At 44.0% G+C, this 18,017-nt stretch overlaps 3 protein-coding genes across 5 annotated transcripts; 2 read left to right on the top strand and 1 right to left on the bottom strand.

The window, feature by feature from the left end:
- The first annotated feature begins 272 nt into the window (after positions 1–272).
- On the top strand, positions 273–7,885 carry hnrnpl (heterogeneous nuclear ribonucleoprotein L). Of its 2 annotated transcripts, XM_030361662.1 has the most exons (14): positions 393–476; positions 899–1,017; positions 1,141–1,378; positions 1,638–1,723; positions 1,900–1,996; positions 2,105–2,177; positions 5,740–5,775; positions 6,083–6,151; positions 6,230–6,495; positions 6,638–6,759; positions 6,865–7,066; positions 7,174–7,231; positions 7,346–7,441; positions 7,526–7,885. In XM_030361662.1, the coding sequence occupies exons 1-14, from the start codon at positions 393–395 to the stop codon at positions 7,582–7,584; spliced, it is 1,605 nt and encodes a 534-aa protein (XP_030217522.1). In that variant the 3' UTR covers positions 7,585–7,885. The 2 variants fall into 2 exon arrangements, with proteins under 2 accessions (XP_030217523.1, XP_030217522.1); XM_030361663.1 differs by lacking the exon at positions 5,740–5,775 and having other exon boundaries at positions 273–476.
- Positions 7,886–8,715: 830 nt separating this feature from the next.
- Positions 8,716–12,346, top strand: LOC115546798 (interferon regulatory factor 2-binding protein 1). Of its 2 annotated transcripts, none has more exons than XM_030360557.1 (2): positions 8,716–10,779; positions 10,996–12,346. In XM_030360557.1, the coding sequence occupies exon 1, from the start codon at positions 8,958–8,960 to the stop codon at positions 10,752–10,754; it is 1,797 nt and encodes a 598-aa protein (XP_030216417.1). In that variant the 5' UTR covers positions 8,716–8,957; the 3' UTR covers positions 10,755–10,779; positions 10,996–12,346. The 2 variants fall into 2 exon arrangements, with proteins under 2 accessions (XP_030216417.1, XP_030216418.1); XM_030360558.1 differs by having other exon boundaries at positions 8,716–10,790.
- Positions 12,032–17,156, bottom strand: micu2 (mitochondrial calcium uptake 2). The gene is made up of 12 exons (XM_030360559.1): positions 16,723–17,156; positions 16,408–16,537; positions 16,166–16,197; positions 15,979–16,054; positions 15,816–15,863; positions 15,551–15,633; positions 14,810–14,863; positions 14,511–14,608; positions 14,151–14,322; positions 13,697–13,805; positions 13,323–13,480; positions 12,032–12,619 (listed from the first exon to the last, which is right to left on the bottom strand). The coding sequence occupies exons 1-12, from the start codon at positions 16,912–16,914 to the stop codon at positions 12,518–12,520; spliced, it is 1,254 nt and encodes a 417-aa protein (XP_030216419.1). The 5' UTR covers positions 16,915–17,156; the 3' UTR covers positions 12,032–12,517.
- Between the last annotated feature and the right edge of the window lie 861 nt (positions 17,157–18,017).

Here is an 18,017-nt window from a genome sequence, read left to right as displayed (position 1 = left end):
GGCTTTAATTTTTTTTACAAAGCTTATTGACACCAGCCTTATATTTAACCATACACGTGAAAAGTGATAATTGCTAAGCTATTAATGCACAACTTTTCGTACAAAACAAAGATATATTGCAGTAAGCAATGAAGAAATTAACGAATGCACATAGAAAATGATTGAATTACTAAAACAATTTCTACTGTAAAAAAGTAGTAAAAAATACTACATGCAGAAAAATTGTGCTTTGCATTGTTTAGCCTTGATATTAAAAATGAGCTACAATCGCAAAAATATGTAATCCCGATTCCCAACCAACAGCAACGGGATAAAAACTGAGCCTGCTGGCCATTTGTGAGTCCCTTCGGCATCTTCCGTTCTTTTCAGTCGTGTACTCAGATCAGGACAACATGGCTGCAGCTGCGGGCCGCTACTACGGAGAAGGTGGCAGAGCAACGAAAAGACAGAAAACTGAAGACGGAGGAATGACAACGGTGAGAATTCCCTTTGACAATCACACACTTCGTTCAATCGGATGGTTATTCTGTCTACTGCGTGGCTGGTTGCTAGCTCATGTACAGCATCTTGCTTCGGGGAGTGTAGCGAAGAGATGTCACGTCCCGTCGATTTACTCTCTCATGTTAACGTTCATTTTTTTGTTACACAAATAATACGATATCATACGTTACTATTCCATTGACCCTTTGCGTTATTAAATTAGTTGATGAATAAGGTTAGTCAAACAATAAAAAGTAAAAATGGTTATCTCGTTGGCTAACGTCTTAGCATTATTTGCTATTCTTGCTAGACATTTGCTGTACTTTAGCGGTGCGTCTCTGTGAAGCTAATGTACCGCCTTATCAATGTCTGCCACCATAGCTGTTGTTTGATGTGAGGGATTTGGTATGGTACACAGGAGGGTTACGATGACCCCCATAAAACACTCCCTTCCCCGGTGGTGCACGTTCGGGGTCTGGTTGACGGCATGATGGAGGCTGACCTGGTGGAGGCTCTGCAGGAGTTTGGAGCCATTAGGTATCCAACCACCACACTACACTGTTTGCAAAAGCATCTCATGCAAGTCTATAAATCCCCTAGGGAATGTGACAAATGAAGTTCGCCGGCATCTATTATATTTGCATTTTCACATGCCTTCAGCTTTGTGGTGATGATGCCCAAGAAGCGTCAGGCCCTGGTGGAGTACGAGGACTTGAACGGCTCCAGTAGCGCGGTGACCTATGCGTCGGAGAACCAGGTGTACATCGCCGGCCACCCCGCCTTCATCAACTATTCTACCAGTCAGAAGATCTCCCGGCCCGGCGACCCCGACGACACCCGCAGCGTCAACAACGTGCTGCTGCTCACCGTCATGAACCCAATATACCCCATCACCTCGGTAAAGCAAGCGACCATTGGCATGCTCTGTGTGCAGATATGTAAATAATGCATGAGTGCAGTGAGCTAGATATAATGCATTGGGATGGCACGCTTCAGAAAGGACCATCCCTTAAAATGATATGTAGTGATAAATGTAGTGCATTAATGAAAAACGCAACAAACAATGATTTCCATGTTAATATTTATATTCTTATGAAGATATATTCAAAGAGATCGATCATCTTTTTTATAATCAGGCGCTCTTTATTTGCCAACAGGATGTGCTCTACACCATCTGCAACAACTGTGGGCCAGTACAGAGAATCGTCATTTTCAGGAAGAATGGTGTTCAGGCTATGGTGGAATATCCTTCAGTTTTAGTTTTACTGCTAGTCCATTTCACCTGGTTATGTCTTGGCCTATGTAACGTGCATTTTTTCACAAAGAATATGTTGTAAATGTTTCATTTTATTTTTATTAATCTGACTCCACGACATCAAGGTAAATACTATTTTTCCTTGACCCCCACCCCCTTAGCACATTTGACTCTGTTCAAAGCGCCCAACGAGCCAAGGCCTCTCTGAATGGGGCGGACATCTATTCTGGCTGCTGCACTCTAAAGATCGAATATGCCAAGGTTAGGAAATGTCCGTGTCTAAGGCTCCCCGGTCTTTCTTTATGAGTGGAGTTATTTCAAGGGCTTGGAGGTGAAATATGTTTCAAATGTCTGTATTTGCCTCTGCAGCCGGCGCGTCTGAATGTGTTCAAGAACGACCAGGACACCTGGGACTACACCAACCCCAACCTGAGCGGCCAAGGTAACGCACACCTCCCCCCTCCTCCTTCTCCCTTTCCTCTCCATCCCCTCCTTGATTTGTTTGTGTTCTTCCTCTTTTCGTATCATGCCACTCTATGGGACGGCTGGGCCGCTTCCCTGAGCGTCTCCTTCGCTCGCCCGCGGCTGGGCGCCGTTACCCTCGGTGCCCCGCCGCACCCGTCCCTCGTGGCGTTCGAAGGGGGCGCTCTCTGGCGACGCTCGTTCCACTGTTCATGCGTTGTCTCGGGCACACGGCAGGCTCACAGTAAGGGCACAAGGAGCAGCCTCACGTGGGGGTCGGGTGGTTTTGCGAAAGTGGTCGCGTTTCTGCACCGGGCACAGTAGCACACTGTCCCTTCACGCCTAGGATCACAATCCCTGTAGCGCATGTCACTGCCTCACATTCCCCAGTCCATGAAGAGGCCTAGCGCACGTTGGTGTTTTAGTGTCTCTTTTTTGCTTTTAATCAAATGCTATTGCACAACATACTGGAGATTTTTATGCTGGGTTTAAAACTGGATCGCACAGCTGAGCACAACTCAGGGGGTGTGTGGATAAACTAGCACTGGTACATTTCTGTAAAGCTTAGAGACACACGCACACTTAATTGATTGTATAGTATTTTGATTGTTAAATTGTACACATTTCTTTTTAAATGTGCTGGATGTACTTTAGGTGTAGTTGAATGAGTAAAGAATGTTTATATACTTTGTGATCATTGACGTTGGTTAAAATCCATTTCAGTTATTATTTTTTGAAAGCTAAATGTAATTGTTTGCGGAATTATAAACGCATTTGATTTCTAAACCAAAACATATCCAACACACTAATTAAGTCTAGTTAATTTGAATGTATATCCATGAATTGTTACTGAATTTTGCAAATACAATGCAAAAGTCAAGATTTCAATTCAAGCACACATAATGTTTTAAAGGCCATGGTATGCAAAAAGAAAAACCCTCAAAGTATTTTGGCATTCTGATATACCTAGACTCAATATATACATACTTGTTCGAAAATTAAACATTGCCATACACTTAAATCAAACAGGTAGGTCCACAATATATACAATAGACATTTTTCAAAGCTTCTCGCCATTCTGTGACATTTCGTGTTCAGTTTCTTGGTTCGGCTGCCTCAGGGTGCTCCTTGTGTCCTCACCGTGCACACGCATACAGGCTCAATGCGAGTCCCGCGCAGGGAGTGCCACAGCATCTACAAGCCACAAACCGCATCTACAGCCACAGCGAACGTAACGCTGCTCTGTGGCACACATCGGACACAGTGGGGGCGACAGACACTGGAATCACACATCCTCAACCCTCAATACCGCCTACCTATTCCAAGTCCTCCATCACTCCTATCTCCACCTGACATGGAACATCCATTTCTCTTTCTATAGCCCCTGCCTGGCTTTGACTAGCCACTGAGTTCAAGCCCACTGTTGGACATGCACTCCTCCAAAGGTCATGCAAACAGACACTGTGCATACCCACAACAAACTACCACCATCATCTCTCTTACAAGTTACAGCACATCTCTCCATCTGCAGAGCCACCAGAGGATTCACCTATTTTTCATTTTTCGTGTGGATATTTTCTACACAACACATTGACGCGTGGTGCGGCCGGGAGGCAGGCTTGGGGGGGCGTTCTTTTAAATGCACCACTCCTCCCGGGCCCACAGGAGCTGACTGGCACAAACACAACCACAGGAACGCAACAGAGGAGCTCTCTCAGACACACTCAGCCTGACAAAAGGGGGCGGCAGACGGCATCACATACTTGAGGGCGGTTAAAAACAACATCACCACCATCAACGACAACAACATCAATATGATACAAGCACTCTCTCAGATGCCACACCTCAACGCTCGACCTGGTTGTGTGGGTTTCCTTTCGCTATCCGTTTGGTTCATCACACGACCACACACCGTGCAGAAAATATCCACGGCAACACACGGCATCAAGTCTCCATGACTGCAGATGACACATTGGCAAGCACTAGATGACTTCTCACTTTGCTAGTGGCTGAATGCTACAAAACCATCAACAGCAACAACAACACACAAATAAACAAGCATCATGTGTGCTGCCATTTTGACACCTGAAGAATAACCGTGGGTGGCGGGTGGGTCCTACGAAGACACAAGCATACAACCTCAGAGGCAAACAGATCAACATCCTCCCCCCCTCCTCTCCAATCTCCTTTCTTCATTTAAGGACTCTGATGCTCTTTCTTCCTCCTTTCTTTCCTCTCCTTCCCTCTCTCCCTGCATACCCTCTCCCTCCTCCTTGTGCTGTTTTGTGTTGTTTCATTTTCCTCCTTATGACCGGGCCCATAGTGATGCCTTTATCGCCTCCCGTGTGATGCAGGTTTGGCACAGTGTGTCTGCGGACAGGCACCCCACTCTCAAACGATGCTAATGTCCTGCTTTGCAGTGAAAGCACGGTAAGCTGGAGTACAAGCTTCTCATTGAAACCCAAAAAGGAAAACCCAACACAGACAAGACTGGGGGTGGGGGAAGACAAAGAAACTCCCAAGAAGGAAACAAAGCAACAACGACTTAAAACCCAAGACTGGACAGGCGGATGTGCTTTCTCTGGCAGAGGGAAAAGGAGGGAAGGAGGAGGGAAGGGATGAGTTGATGTTGGAGCAGCAAGGCTGCTCGGGCAGCTGCCTTGCAGGAGAGCGCCCCCTACGTCCCCATTGTGTCCTGTGCTGCAGTTGTGGTGCTGTAAGTACACGCAACAACCCAACTATCATTTACATGATCAATATTTTGCGGGCAGGGACTCGGATCAACTATTTTTGCTGATCCAAGTGTGTCCGGGGTTATTATTTTGTAAGGTGATAAACACATGAAAAAAACAGGTCTCTCGCTGTTAGGCAACATATTAACCTGGAGTTGAAACGGTGTTCCATGCTTCTTTGGCTCCATATTTGGTTGCCAGTTATTGAATAATTGATCTCATGTATATTTTTTATAACTTTGTATTGGATGTGGCAATAATATAGTATGGCCATATAACAATTATTTAATCTGGTCAGCAAGACATTTACTAGAGGTCTTTTTCCCTGTCTGTTTTTTCCTCTTTAATGCTTTGTTCAAACATTTATTTGAGGTCATATCAAAGCAGCCTTGAGCAATCTTTGTAAACCAGTCAAGACATGCTAAGAAGTTAGTATTTCTTTTTATAACCTGTATCCCCGTACCAAGGTGTGTCAACCATTAGGGTCAATCAGGCCCTCTCCTTTTATCTCGAGGTGACCCTTTGTAGGTCAAAGTCTCAAGTCCACACACAATGCATTTTATACCTCCCTTGTTATCCTTTTGATCATATTCTGCTGATTTTGTACTTAATAAAGAAAGACGGATTAGACCTTTTACAATTGGTGCACATAGGGTTCATGCTGCTTCCATTTTTGAAATATTCCCACTACTTGTTTTTTGTCAGACCTGCAGAGTTTGGAAAGTAATATGTTGCTTCAGTCTCGCCCAGGCGCTCTATTCGTCTCATTGTGAATACGGACTTGACATGTGACTATGTGTACTTGCACAGATGCTGATGGTGAAGGCAATTGGAACAATTCACAAGGTGTGTTTGTGTGTATGTTTGCATTAGGGCGACAAATATCCTAGTCGACTGATACTGATATGCGTATTGATACTACTTTTCTAGCGTCAAAATAAAATCTCCATTATGTTGTTTGTTTAATTTTTTTTTTTTTAAGTATTCCTGCATACTAATCTTGAGATGGCTCTGGTGCATGCATTCCCCCCCCCCCCCCCCCCCAACCTTATCACGTAGCACATAGTACCAAACGCAGCTTGTAGCCTTCTATTTGTTTGACACCCTAGGTCCGGAGGCAGTTTTATTTTTTTCTGTGTGTTTTTATTCAAAGATCCTAATGCCAATCCTAACAAGCGTCAGAGGCAGCCCGCCCTCCTGGGGGACCACCCTCCTGATTATGGTAAGTATCCAATGACACGATGCTAGAACAACGAGGGAGGCTCCTCCGCGTGCTAGTAATCTGCTCTCCTCTGAATAGCTGGCCCCCAGGGAGGCTATCACAACTACAATGATGAAGGCGGCTACGGGCCTCCCCCACCGCATCGCATGGGGCCCCCTATGGGCGGCGGGCGTGGTGGTGGTCGTGGTGGAAGCCAGCGCTACGGCCCTGGTTACGGGCCGCCTCCCCCGGAGTACGGTGCCCACGCCGACTCCCCCGTTGTCATGGTGTACGGCCTGGAGCCAGCGAAGGTCAACGCAGACAAGCTCTTCAATGTCTTCTGCCTCTACGGAAACATAGAGAGGGTAAGCTTGCAAGGGAAGGGATACCATGATTAATAGTGAACGTTGGAGTGTGTGTGAGTGTTTTTGCTGCTGCTGCTTGTGTTGGGTTAGTGAGTGTTTTTTGTTGTTTGATATATTTTTTATAGATTATTTATCTTTTTAGATCAAGTTCATGAAGAGCAAGCCTGGGGCTGCCATGGTGGAGATGGGAGACTGCTATGCCGTGGACAGGATTATCACTCACCTCAACAACAACTTCCTTTTCGGACAGAAGCTCAATGTTTGGTAAAGACCTTTCCTCCGTGTTTGCCAAGCAATAGACCCAATTGTACCAGGAGGGCAGGTGCTAGTGGTGTGGGTGGTGACAGTCACGCGTTGTCTCTGTTGCAGTGTGTCCAAGCAGCAGGCCATCATGCCGGGCCAGTGCTACGAGCTGGAGGACGGCAGCAGCAGCTTCAAGGACTTCCACGGTTCCCGCAACAACCGCTTCACCTCTGCCGAGCAGGCGGCCAAGAACCGCATCCAGCACCCCAGCAACGTGCTGCACTTCTTCAACGGACAGCCGGACATCTCCGCTGAGATGTTCAACCAGGTGAGGGAGACCTGGAGTCACTTTTAGTTTTGTTTTGGGAGCCATTTACTTATGCTTGGTACAATGTGAGGATTATCAAAATTAACATTAAACACGTTATCTTTCAGGTCTGTGAAGAATTGGAAATCAAGGTCCCCTCCAATGTGAAACTTTTCACTGGAAAGAGTGAGTAAAGATAAAAAGGATAAAGATATAATGTATAACGATTTGTATTTTTACTTTTTGTTGTACGGCTGTGCTTCAGTTAGAAATGATGGTCTCTTTCCTGCACTGCTCCAGGTGAGCGCAGCTCTTCTGGCCTACTGGAGTGGGAATCCATCAACGATGCCATGGAAGCCCTTGCTCTTATGAACCACTATCAGATGAAAAATCCCAGTGAGTCCAGTTAATTAATTTCATTGTTCATTTAAACTTGGAGGCAAAACAGTTTTTGTTAACCATTTGTTCTGCTCTTTTTAGGTGGACCTTACCCGTACACACTGAAGTTGTGTTTTTCAACTGCACACCATGCCAACTAAATGACGATGCACCCTCCACCAATTTCTAGTTTTATGTGGTCGCATAGTGTATTTCAAAGTTTAAGTTGTCACACCCCTATAGAACATTCAATCTGTATTGACAAATATGTAGTATCAATGGGTTAGGAAACCTTTACGTTAACTTAAATAGATTTTGTATTATTAAGTTGATCCTTTTTATTTTGGTGCTATACCTTTTTGTAGTGCGTTCATTTTCAAAGAACACCCCAACCCATACACCTGCTCTAAATTAATTTCCATATGAACTTTTTTTTTTAATAAAGTGATGATTGTTAACCTATGATGTGTTTTCTCAGCATTTTCTTAACCAACAAGAATAGTAAGGTCATAAATGGATTTCTTAAAATGTTCCCGTCATATGATTTTGAGTTCAGACATGTGTCATCTCAGCCATGTGTATTGTCCAGCCTAAAGTTGCGCGTGTGTGTGTGTGTATTTTTTTAATCTGTCAAAGGCCATGATAAATTATGTACTGCATTAACTGCAACTGCTATCTACATGCAATACGTAGAGGTCACTCCACACATTTGCTCACAGCGCCCCCATCTGGCCTAGTTTTAAACCTCTGCTGCATATTCTTCTGGGTCATGCAACACGTGAGACCCGGATGGAATACACAAAATTTTGAATTCCATGAACACCACTTTACTTTAGAAAAATCCATAACGATGTTATTTCATTTACAGGGGTCAAAGTATTCAAACGAGTTTTACGAGTAGTAATGTTTACTACATGAATAACGTTAACAATTAAAAGCGATTACAGAGTAGTAGAACTGACATTTATTTACAGCTTTAATGTACTTCAAAAACACGTTTGTGGTGTCATGTTTAGTTGATGTTCGATACTGGATGCGCAGCTTAAAATAAATAGCTTTATACTGTTAGATTTGCATACATATTTGCAAACTGGTTTTACCGGCATAACAGTTACATTATAATTGTAAGACTGTGTAAAATATTTTAACACTACAGGGTCAACTTTTTGCTATTATAAGAAAATACCCAAACGAACCCCAAATACAGTACAATATAGATAGACATATTTATATGTACAAATGACAGAACTCCAACTCCCACAATGCAATGGCATTGACGTGTAGGTGTATCCGGTGTCTTACAACATTTTACTTCCTTCCAGACAGACCGACACGAACAACCCAAGAAAGAAGACGTTGATAACTTTTTAACGGTGTAATCCTCTGTCGTGTTCGATCTTAGTTTAATTGTAATAATTCCTACAGATCTCGAGACATGCGGTCGATCGTGTCTGGATATTAAATAATTATTGAAACACGAAGACTGCAAAGCGTGGGCCTCTGAAGAAAGTTTGTGCGAGGGCCTGTAAACAACATGTCTTCCGCCTCGCAGGCATCCTCTAGACGGCAATGGTGCTACCTTTGCGATCTCCCCAAGATGCCGTGGGCAATGCTGTGGGAATTCAGCGAGGCGGTATGTCGCGGATGTGTGAATTACGATGGTGCGGACAGAATCGAGCTTCTAATAGAAACTGCCAGGCAATTAAAAAGCACCCATGGGGTTTTAGACGGGAGGTCTCCCGGACCACAGCAAAGCAAACCCACCTCGAGTGGGCCAATGGAAGGGGGGCGCCAGCATTCAGAACGTATAGACCGGGGGAGGGGAGAGTATGGGGTCTCCTCTTCTCGTCTTCCCAATGGTCTGCACAGAGCTGAAGATGTGGCCATATCAGAGGGAAGCAGGCAAAGCCCCAATCCTCGAAGGGCAATAGTTGGAGCAGTTTCTACTCTACACGGATCTATCCCTCATGCCTTGCTGGCACAAGGGTTAGTAGGAGCTCCTCATGGTCTATTAGCCCCACTAGGAAGCTCCAGGGCTGGAGCCCCATCTATTGCTGTCTCAGCTGGACCTATAATGGGAGAGTCTGGCAGAAGACAAGCTGTGTCCTTGGGTGTGGGGCCTAGTTCATCTACCTTGGTGGGTCTGGATGCTGGGGTCTGGAGAAATGGTGAAGTAATGGCTGAGCTGGCAGAGAGCGCCCGCAGTAAAGCTGAAGGCTGGCCCAATCGCCCAAAAGCAGTACGAGATGTCCTCGTGACCCTCAACGGCTGTGTCCCGTTCAACGTGCGTTTTAGGAAAGATCATAATTTAATAGGGCGCGTTCTGGCCTTTGATGCCAACACTACTCCCGATTTTGAGCTGAAAGTTTTTGCAGAGTATCCCTGCGGCTCCGGAATCGTGTACTCCCAGATCCCAGACCTGGTCAGGCAGATGTTCCGCGACTCGGCCAAGGACGCCGGGAAAGCGGTGAACTCTGGGCTGCGCTACGTCGAGTACGAGAAACGCCCGGGCACCGGCGACTGGCGTGGACTCACCGAGCTGCTGAACGACGGCGTGCGTCTGTTCAAGGAGCCCCCGATCCAGGAGGTGCTGCCACAGCCCTACCCCGAGGCGGGCATGCCCATGGCCACCGCCGGGCGACCGGTGCCTCCCAAGGGTGCGGCGCGCCGACGCAAGGCCTCACCGGGCTCAGAGAACGGAGAGGGTGAGGGCGCGCGCCCCGATCACCCGTCTAGAGAGGCCTGGCAGCGCAGCGCCTACCAGGGCATGGAGCCCCTCCCGGGCATGGCCGCCCCTCAGGAGGGCGCCCCGCCTCGCCTGCACAGCCAACCCTCGCCCATCTCTTCACTGATGGGCGTCGCTGACAGCCTGAGCTCCAACCAGATGTCCCGAGAGAGCCCGGGCATGTCCGCAGCACACTCCTCCTCCTCGGCCAACCGCCCTGCCAGCGGCAGCCCCTCCACGGCCTCGGGCTCCCAGGCGTCACTGGGGCAGGGAGGGAGCCAGGTTGGCGCCGGCAGCAGTAGCTCCGCAGCAGGAGAGCCAGGAATAGGCGCCCAAGGTGCCTTGCTCTGCTGCACCCTCTGCCGCGAGCGACTAGAGGACACCCACTTTGTCCAGTGTCCCTCTGTCCCACACCACAAGTTCTGCTTCCCGTGCACCCGTGCCTCCATCCGCAGCCAGGGTCCCGGCGGGGAGGTGTACTGCCCCAGCGGGGAGCGCTGTCCCCTGTCCGGGTCCACCGTGCCTTGGGCCTTCATGCAGGGAGAGATCTCCACCATCCTGGCTGGTGATGGAGATGTGACGGTGAAGAAGGAGAGTGACCCTTGACCTCCCAGCCCTGCAGTGGTGAATGGTAAAAACACGGTGTGTTTTGTGGGGGACACATTTATGCATTTTCTTTGTTTTATTGGGCTGTTCAGAAAAAAATTAAATAACTAAAACCTTCTGTGTTTTGTTAGGACGGTAAAAAGTGAACACAGACAGACTGTTCATGTTGTGGTTAGGTAGTAGTAGAGCCTTAACTGCCCTTGGTTGACACCATTATTGACTTTCACTTTCTTCTCCACAGTGGCTCGGAAAACGACAACTTAGAAAGCACTTCCTGAATTTCTCGAGCAGAAGTCCACTTGGCTGCAGTACAACATATGTGCCCCTGAGCTGAAAGGAAACCAGAAATATCCCGAACCTTTCCCACAAAAACAACCAGACTGACGGCTCTGGGAAGTGTTCCTTTTCTTTTGTTGTATTTCTTTTTTTAAACAATGGAATCTCTTTTGAGTAAGGACAGGCGTCTGTTTCCGTAGGGGCTTACCTCACGTCACAACATCGCTCATGCATTTAAAGGCCTACTGCAAAGGATTAAAGGAGAGACATTTTCTACAGGATCGTTGTTCCAGCCAGGCCATGTATCTCCTCTTGTTCCCTCAGAAGCCCTGGATTGAAAGCGCAGGGCGTATGTTTAAAAATGACAATCTGTTTATTGGTTTGTTTGTTGTTTTTGTTTCCATTTTGTTCATGTACTTTTGTATACTGTTCTCTGCAAATGAATGACACCAATATTGATTGTACGTGGTGTGAAAGAAATTACATTATTCATACCAGACACTGAGTGAATGTCCAAAAAAATATGGTAAAATTATTAGGTCCTTTTTAAAGCCAAGGGTTTAAAAAACAAATGTAATCACATCTGACGTATGTGTCTTTATTACCTATATATTGTATGTCAAATGTGAATTTACTTTCAATGGCTACCATGTAATTTCTATTTTTGATACAATACAAATTTATATGTATTTGTTTATAGTAAGTGATAAGAAGACCAAAGATGGCTTCGTGTGTAATTTTATTGTATCGTAGCCGTGTATTCTGTATTCAGATAACCTTGGCAACAGTCACTAATTTCTTCACCTACTATACTAGTCAGCTTGTATTTGTCTTTTTTATTCTATATATAGATTATATATATATATGGTAAGATAATTAGCACCACAATCGTCAATGGTTAATTCACATACTCATGTGACCATAAAAGGTCAAGTCTATAATAAATTACAGACTAGTTAGCAGTTATGGCTTTATTCGGCTGCAAAAAAACAGTTCAGATGTGTATCAAATTGCATACTTTTATTTGCAAATGTTGTAGTTTATGCTACGCAATTTAAACCCACCCCCAGTTTATTTTAAACACCATACCACAGGTAACCAGTTTTGTAAACACAATGTGCTTGAATAGCAAAAGTATGCTGTGCAAACTTAAAGCTGATGACACTATTTCTTGGTATGATATGCATAATCTGCACACCAACGTCAATATGATGAATACATATGTGTAGAGAAAATATTAATTACCTTTTTTTTATATTGTGGCACAATGTACTAACCGTGCATATTCTTAAACAAAATTTAAATCTGTAAACATTTGGGACATAGACTGCAGTGTCATCCTTTGCTTGGCATCATGGTTGTGTTTTCCCTTTTGCGCCATAGTTCGGCTGAAACATCTAATTCCGATATGTTTAAAGTTAACTTTGTACGTTCATCCGTTAAAAAAAAAATGACATCACATCAAAACACTGGGCATCAGAGGGGAGTTAGAAAGGGCTTCCAGATTCCCTCAGGGCCTCCTGCGCTCCTTTCAGGGTTTCCTGCTTCACACATTTCCAATAGCCAGACAGGCCTAACCGGTGCTGCACCTGAAAGACATGGAGGCCACGTGTTTAAAGGCAGAGGTTTCTTTCCTGAGACATCATGCGCTAGTTACATTTCAGGAATTTGATCACCAATTAATTAGAATTATATAGACAACACTATGAATCGAATATAACTTGCCTACTAAAATAAAGTTCGCTGCCAGCGTATCATACACAAGTCTACACACGCAAGTATAGCATTTGATTTGATGTTACAAGTAGGCACTCCACTCAAACATGTTTGTGAAAAGTAATTACATGGTACGACATCCTTTTTTAGATATGTTGAGGGGGAAAGCAGAATGTAAACTGGATGAATTCATATTGCAATTTACTGCGATATTACGATTTTCATGAACATTCCTAAACAACGACAGGCAACAATGGATTGACCTGCCACTACACAGGTTCTGTCAGAAATCCCTCATGTCATAGATTAAGCCATTTATTTCATGAAAAGGTAATACAATTTAGTTTGGCGGCATGGTTCAACTCTTTTCTGGTGCTCCCTGCTTTAGGATTTAAAACTTGACCTACAGATGTCAGATCCAGAATGCCAACAGCATACCAACATTTAACAGGGAGCCCTATACAATATACCATGGGGTACATCAGAAAACATTGGACAGCGTCAGCAGTTTGCTGATAGGGGTGCATGACTAGAGTGTCCCACCAGAACTAGCTATGCCAATTTGAACAACGTCACCTTTAGGCCGCGTAGCATTCTGTCGTGCATGACACCGAGGAACTCCTTGTGGCTAAGGCAGTTGTCCCCATCCAGGTCGAAGATCTTGAACACAGTGTCCAGCACGTTCTCAGACAGGTCGTGTCCTGTCGCGATCCTCACCGCTCGTTTGAACTGGGCTGCAGTGAGCGCAAAACAAAAAACAAACATTGTGTTGGCGGGACAGACGACCAATATGATGGATACACGATACAGTAAAACACGATTGGTCCCTAAAAGGGAAAATTAGATGCGCCTCTGACACTATTGACAACACACAACAGTTGGATGACAAACAGGCACACAAGCAGGGATTTAAAATGAAGATTCATGTTAGATACGATGTGGGATCTCACCCTTGCCGATAGGTCGGTTGGCTTCACTGATCAGTTTCATCGTGAATGCAAAGTCCTCCAAATTGTTGGTGAAGAGGCAGAAGGCTTTGAACTCAGCAAATGTGATGCTCTGCAAGACAGAACAAGGTTCAGTTTTAAACATTTTACATTACAACAATGGTTTAAAATAATCTTGGTAAGTCGATTTCATAAAGAAGGAAAGAAACATTAGAGATTGTTATTTCATTTTTTTACAACATATTCATATATCCTGCATATATGCATTGTTCCTATTTATCCTTAAATAATCAGGTTCCTCCATTAAGTATTATATTTTATTGTCCCCAAAGAGAAAAAATATTTTGTGCGGGGTAAAAACGTGATTCATCTCTGTGGAGTGGAAAAACAAAAAAACTATTATGTACTACATCTTTTGTCTTATATGCACTCTACTTGGTGTCCATCTCATCTGCACCTCGCCAGCCGGGATCCTCTTGCGCATGTTCTCCCAGTAGGCGTCGTTGTCCTCTTCGTTGGTGTAGTGTAGCAGCCACTCAGCAAAGTCCTCCCTTCTCATGGTGTCCATGCCCTTGGAGAACTGCAGGAACTCCATCTCCTGCACCTCGGCCTGCAGGTCCTCCATGAACCTGTTGGAGGGGGAGGAGCGATGAAACCAGGAAGCATGGTGACCCACAATACAAAACCAGAGGAGATCCATTGGAGGCGGAGAAAAAAGACTGAAGTGAAGCGTAAGCAATCCCCCCCTTTGACAAAAAAAAACTAAAAACATTGAGACTTATCTTTCTCAAACAGGGAAATTATCGCTTGTTTTTACCGTTGGAACTCCTTGTACTGCAGCTTGTTTTCCCCGTGCCGTCCAAAGAAGAAGGCCTGCAGGGTGGTGTTCACGTCCTCCACTCCAGCTGTTGGTTTCTGCAAGGTCAAGAAGACGAAACGGTCAAATCCAATCTCCATCTCCTGGATTCTCAAAGCATCCAATAGAGGTTACATTTTCATTGTTGAATCCTTAAGCCTAGACAAGAAATTAATCGGGTTCTACAACGACTAGAAACTCATCTTTCAACCCCACATTAAATTAAAGAGTGAAAAATGAATTATTAACTTGTTACTTACATTGTCACCTTCCTTGGGATTTTTTTCTTTTTTTTGCCGAATGATGTTCTTCAGCTGTAGGTACAATAATACAATAATTGAAAAAATAAGAACGATGTTTGATTCATTTTAAAGCAACTGCAGTAGTCGCGCAACAAACAAATGCAAAGGTTGTTATGTAATAGTAGGATAATAACAGATTTGTAATTCCGTATTTCTGATGAATTCTTGAGGTTGTCATTCATGCACTTGGACTCTTCTCTCAGCATTGAGTAGCAAACAGCACTATGAGTGGATCACAACGTGCTCACATGCAGTCTCTTGGACAAATCAACAGAAAAGCTCATAACAATGGCCAGGTCTTGACATTTGTCTACAACAAGCAAACCTTTTAAAGAAGTTCCATGGGCTTGACCAAACCACAAACCACAGCGACGTAAAGTATTTTTTTTTTTGAGGCCCTACAAAATGCGCCCTCACCTGTCCGTGGCTTTTGCAATATGCGTACATACTTACATTTGAGGTAGCATCCAAACTTGTGGCAGCATTAAAAAGGTGGCAATATTTAAAATGTAAGTGTGATTAAATACAATTCAGCAGAACACTCATATCTGCTAAATAGGAATCCGCATTTGATTCAAATATTATAATATACACAATTTACTGGTTTTCAGTGCTAATTAGGAAAAATGTATTAGTATTATTATAGGTCACTTTTGGCATTGTATTACAGCCCATCATTAAAATCCTGAAATGGCTTACCTTAAGAAACTCCTTCTTATCAACCTGCTCATTTCCATCAACATCAAGCATCTTGAAAGCAATATGAAATCCTGTGCCAGGCTCTGAAATAGCAAAATAATGTATGCTCTCCTTATCTGTGATTTCCTTTCATAGATAATCCCAAAAATATTTTAAAACCTATATGTTTTAAGAGGAAACATGTTTTTGAGGATGCAATACTTAGAAAGAAGCCATGGGGAATGTCCATGGGCAACATCACAGGGTCAGGGAATCAAAAACTTACTGGTTAGGATGGTCAACAAGAATAGATATTCCGTGTAGGATATCAAGCCTGTAAGGCACAAAAGAGCAAATCGGTACAACAACGATTTGTCTGTTTTATATATTGTAGGCATGAATGATTTGATCTAGTTATTTCCTTTTCAACATGGCTGAACTTATCATACCATTATCTCCCACGTTTCTGAAGAGGTTGTTATCAGCCTGCGCCCTGCTGGCAGTCGTCAACATTTTATCCACTTCCTGAAAGTAGGACCATCACCAGTAGATTTGCATAATCGACTATGAAAACCAGTTACTTTATCAACAGCATAAGCATAAAATAGACAAAAAATTAAAGACGTATAAGCATACCTCTTTTTTCAACTCCTTCTTTCGCAACTTACCTGAAAAAGAAAACAGAGAAAGATGTCAAAGGAAGGTTTAAATTCTAACACGGTTTCTGTTAAACACATCTGGGAGATAATGAGTATGATGGAAGTTTGGAAAGGTGACAGGAAGCAAGGTGTGGGACCATGTTGACAGGGAATCCCACATCACAACGTGGGATCCAATAGCTCATCTTATTGTGAGAAATAATTTAATGGAATTCTTACGGTCGACATTCTCCAGCATCACCGAGAAAAGGAAGTCTCTGGGTGTCATGTAAACCTCCTGCTCGTAAATCAACGAGGCAAACTGATTAAAGCGAATTCGCCTTGCAGACCGCACGGGTACAGCGGTTTCCTGGTGACAGAAATATAAAATATGTAGTAGCCTTGAGAGATGTTATGTTGATCATAACAGACGAAGAACGAGGATCAAGGTCGATTGTAGGCAAATGGGTGAGGTGTAGTGAAATAAGCGATTAATTCGTATTTTGAGATCCCAATAGACTATCCCGAAATGTTTACTTTTGGATCTAAACTTACCTGTGTCTCCTCAGCATAAACGACCACAGGAAACATCCTGCTGGCTTCATAATGCTGATAAATCACTCCACCTCCAACGAGAGATGCAAATACGCCCGTACCAACAGTGCGGGACTGTCCCAACGCTGTGAGTACCCGAGGCGTCCTCGCAAAGTTCCTCAAGATGTTATACACCCTGCCCCAGCTGGCCATTTTTTAAAAACGAGCTAGTGTCAGTGCGGTAGTGGCGTTCACTCGGTCTACGCCTTCAGATCCTGACGACGCAGCCTGCTCTCGGGTTTAGATAACAGCGCCTCGATCGCGGTCGGGGTCGTCGAACACCAAGTACTGGGCTTAACTGGGAGGGAGTAGGGAAACATTCAGAAGTATTGCCAAGTGTTTATCTGATATGGCAATTGTTGTGTTTGTTGATCTTTACCCTGAACGGTGGTACACCGGCGCCCCCCTGTGGACGCGCATCTCGGTGAACATATTTCTTGTTTTTCTGCTGCTCGTATATATCTGCGCATATATCTCTCTGTGACAATGCGTAACCGCGATACTCTTGTGGTGGTAAAGGGCGTGTGGCCGCTTACTTGGTTGCCATGGTGTGGAGCAAAATAACTATTTTTTCTTTACACCTGATCCTGGTGCAGCTAATCTACCCTCAACGATCCTGAATGGCAAAAGTAGAAAATATTTATATATATATATATATATATATATATATATATATATATATATATATATATATATATATATATATATATATATATATATATGTATTTTAGAACAAAGTTGGTGGAAAAAAAACGTAGACAACTATTGAAAAATGTATGGAACATAGGGTAGGAAAACAATTATTTGTCGTATTTGCTCTCCTATTTACATCCCGACAGCAATGAATAAATAAAATGCTATGACGAAAACAAAAAAACAGTTACTGTGGCCTTCTGCAGGCCTGCCCATTAATTTAATTTAGCTTGATTTAAATGATTGGCTACCTGCCAACATTCTGCCAGCTCTCATTGCGCATGACTGGAATCTTCCACAAGGCTAGGCACTCTCGCAGCTAAAAAAGCTAGCGAGAGAATGAGTCATGTGTTTAGGGGAGTGGCTTTGGTTTGAGCTGTGTCTTATATTTTTCACTTACTGTTATGCAGGTAATCAGCGACTATGATGAGAACATGTTATCCAACAAAATATGTTTTTGCCTGTAAAACTGTTTTTACATCCCCTATGTTTGCTCCTGTATGATTATATTTAATTGCATGGTCTTTATGCACAATGACTGAGCTATAACTAAATATATGTTA

The sequence above is a fragment of the Gadus morhua genome, chromosome 7 (assembly GCF_902167405.1).
Source record: "Gadus morhua chromosome 7, gadMor3.0, whole genome shotgun sequence".
Classification (NCBI taxonomy): domain Eukaryota; kingdom Metazoa; phylum Chordata; class Actinopteri; order Gadiformes; family Gadidae; genus Gadus; species Gadus morhua.
Note: the sequence above shows the minus strand (reverse complement) of the source record. Positions and strands in the feature narration are given on the sequence as shown.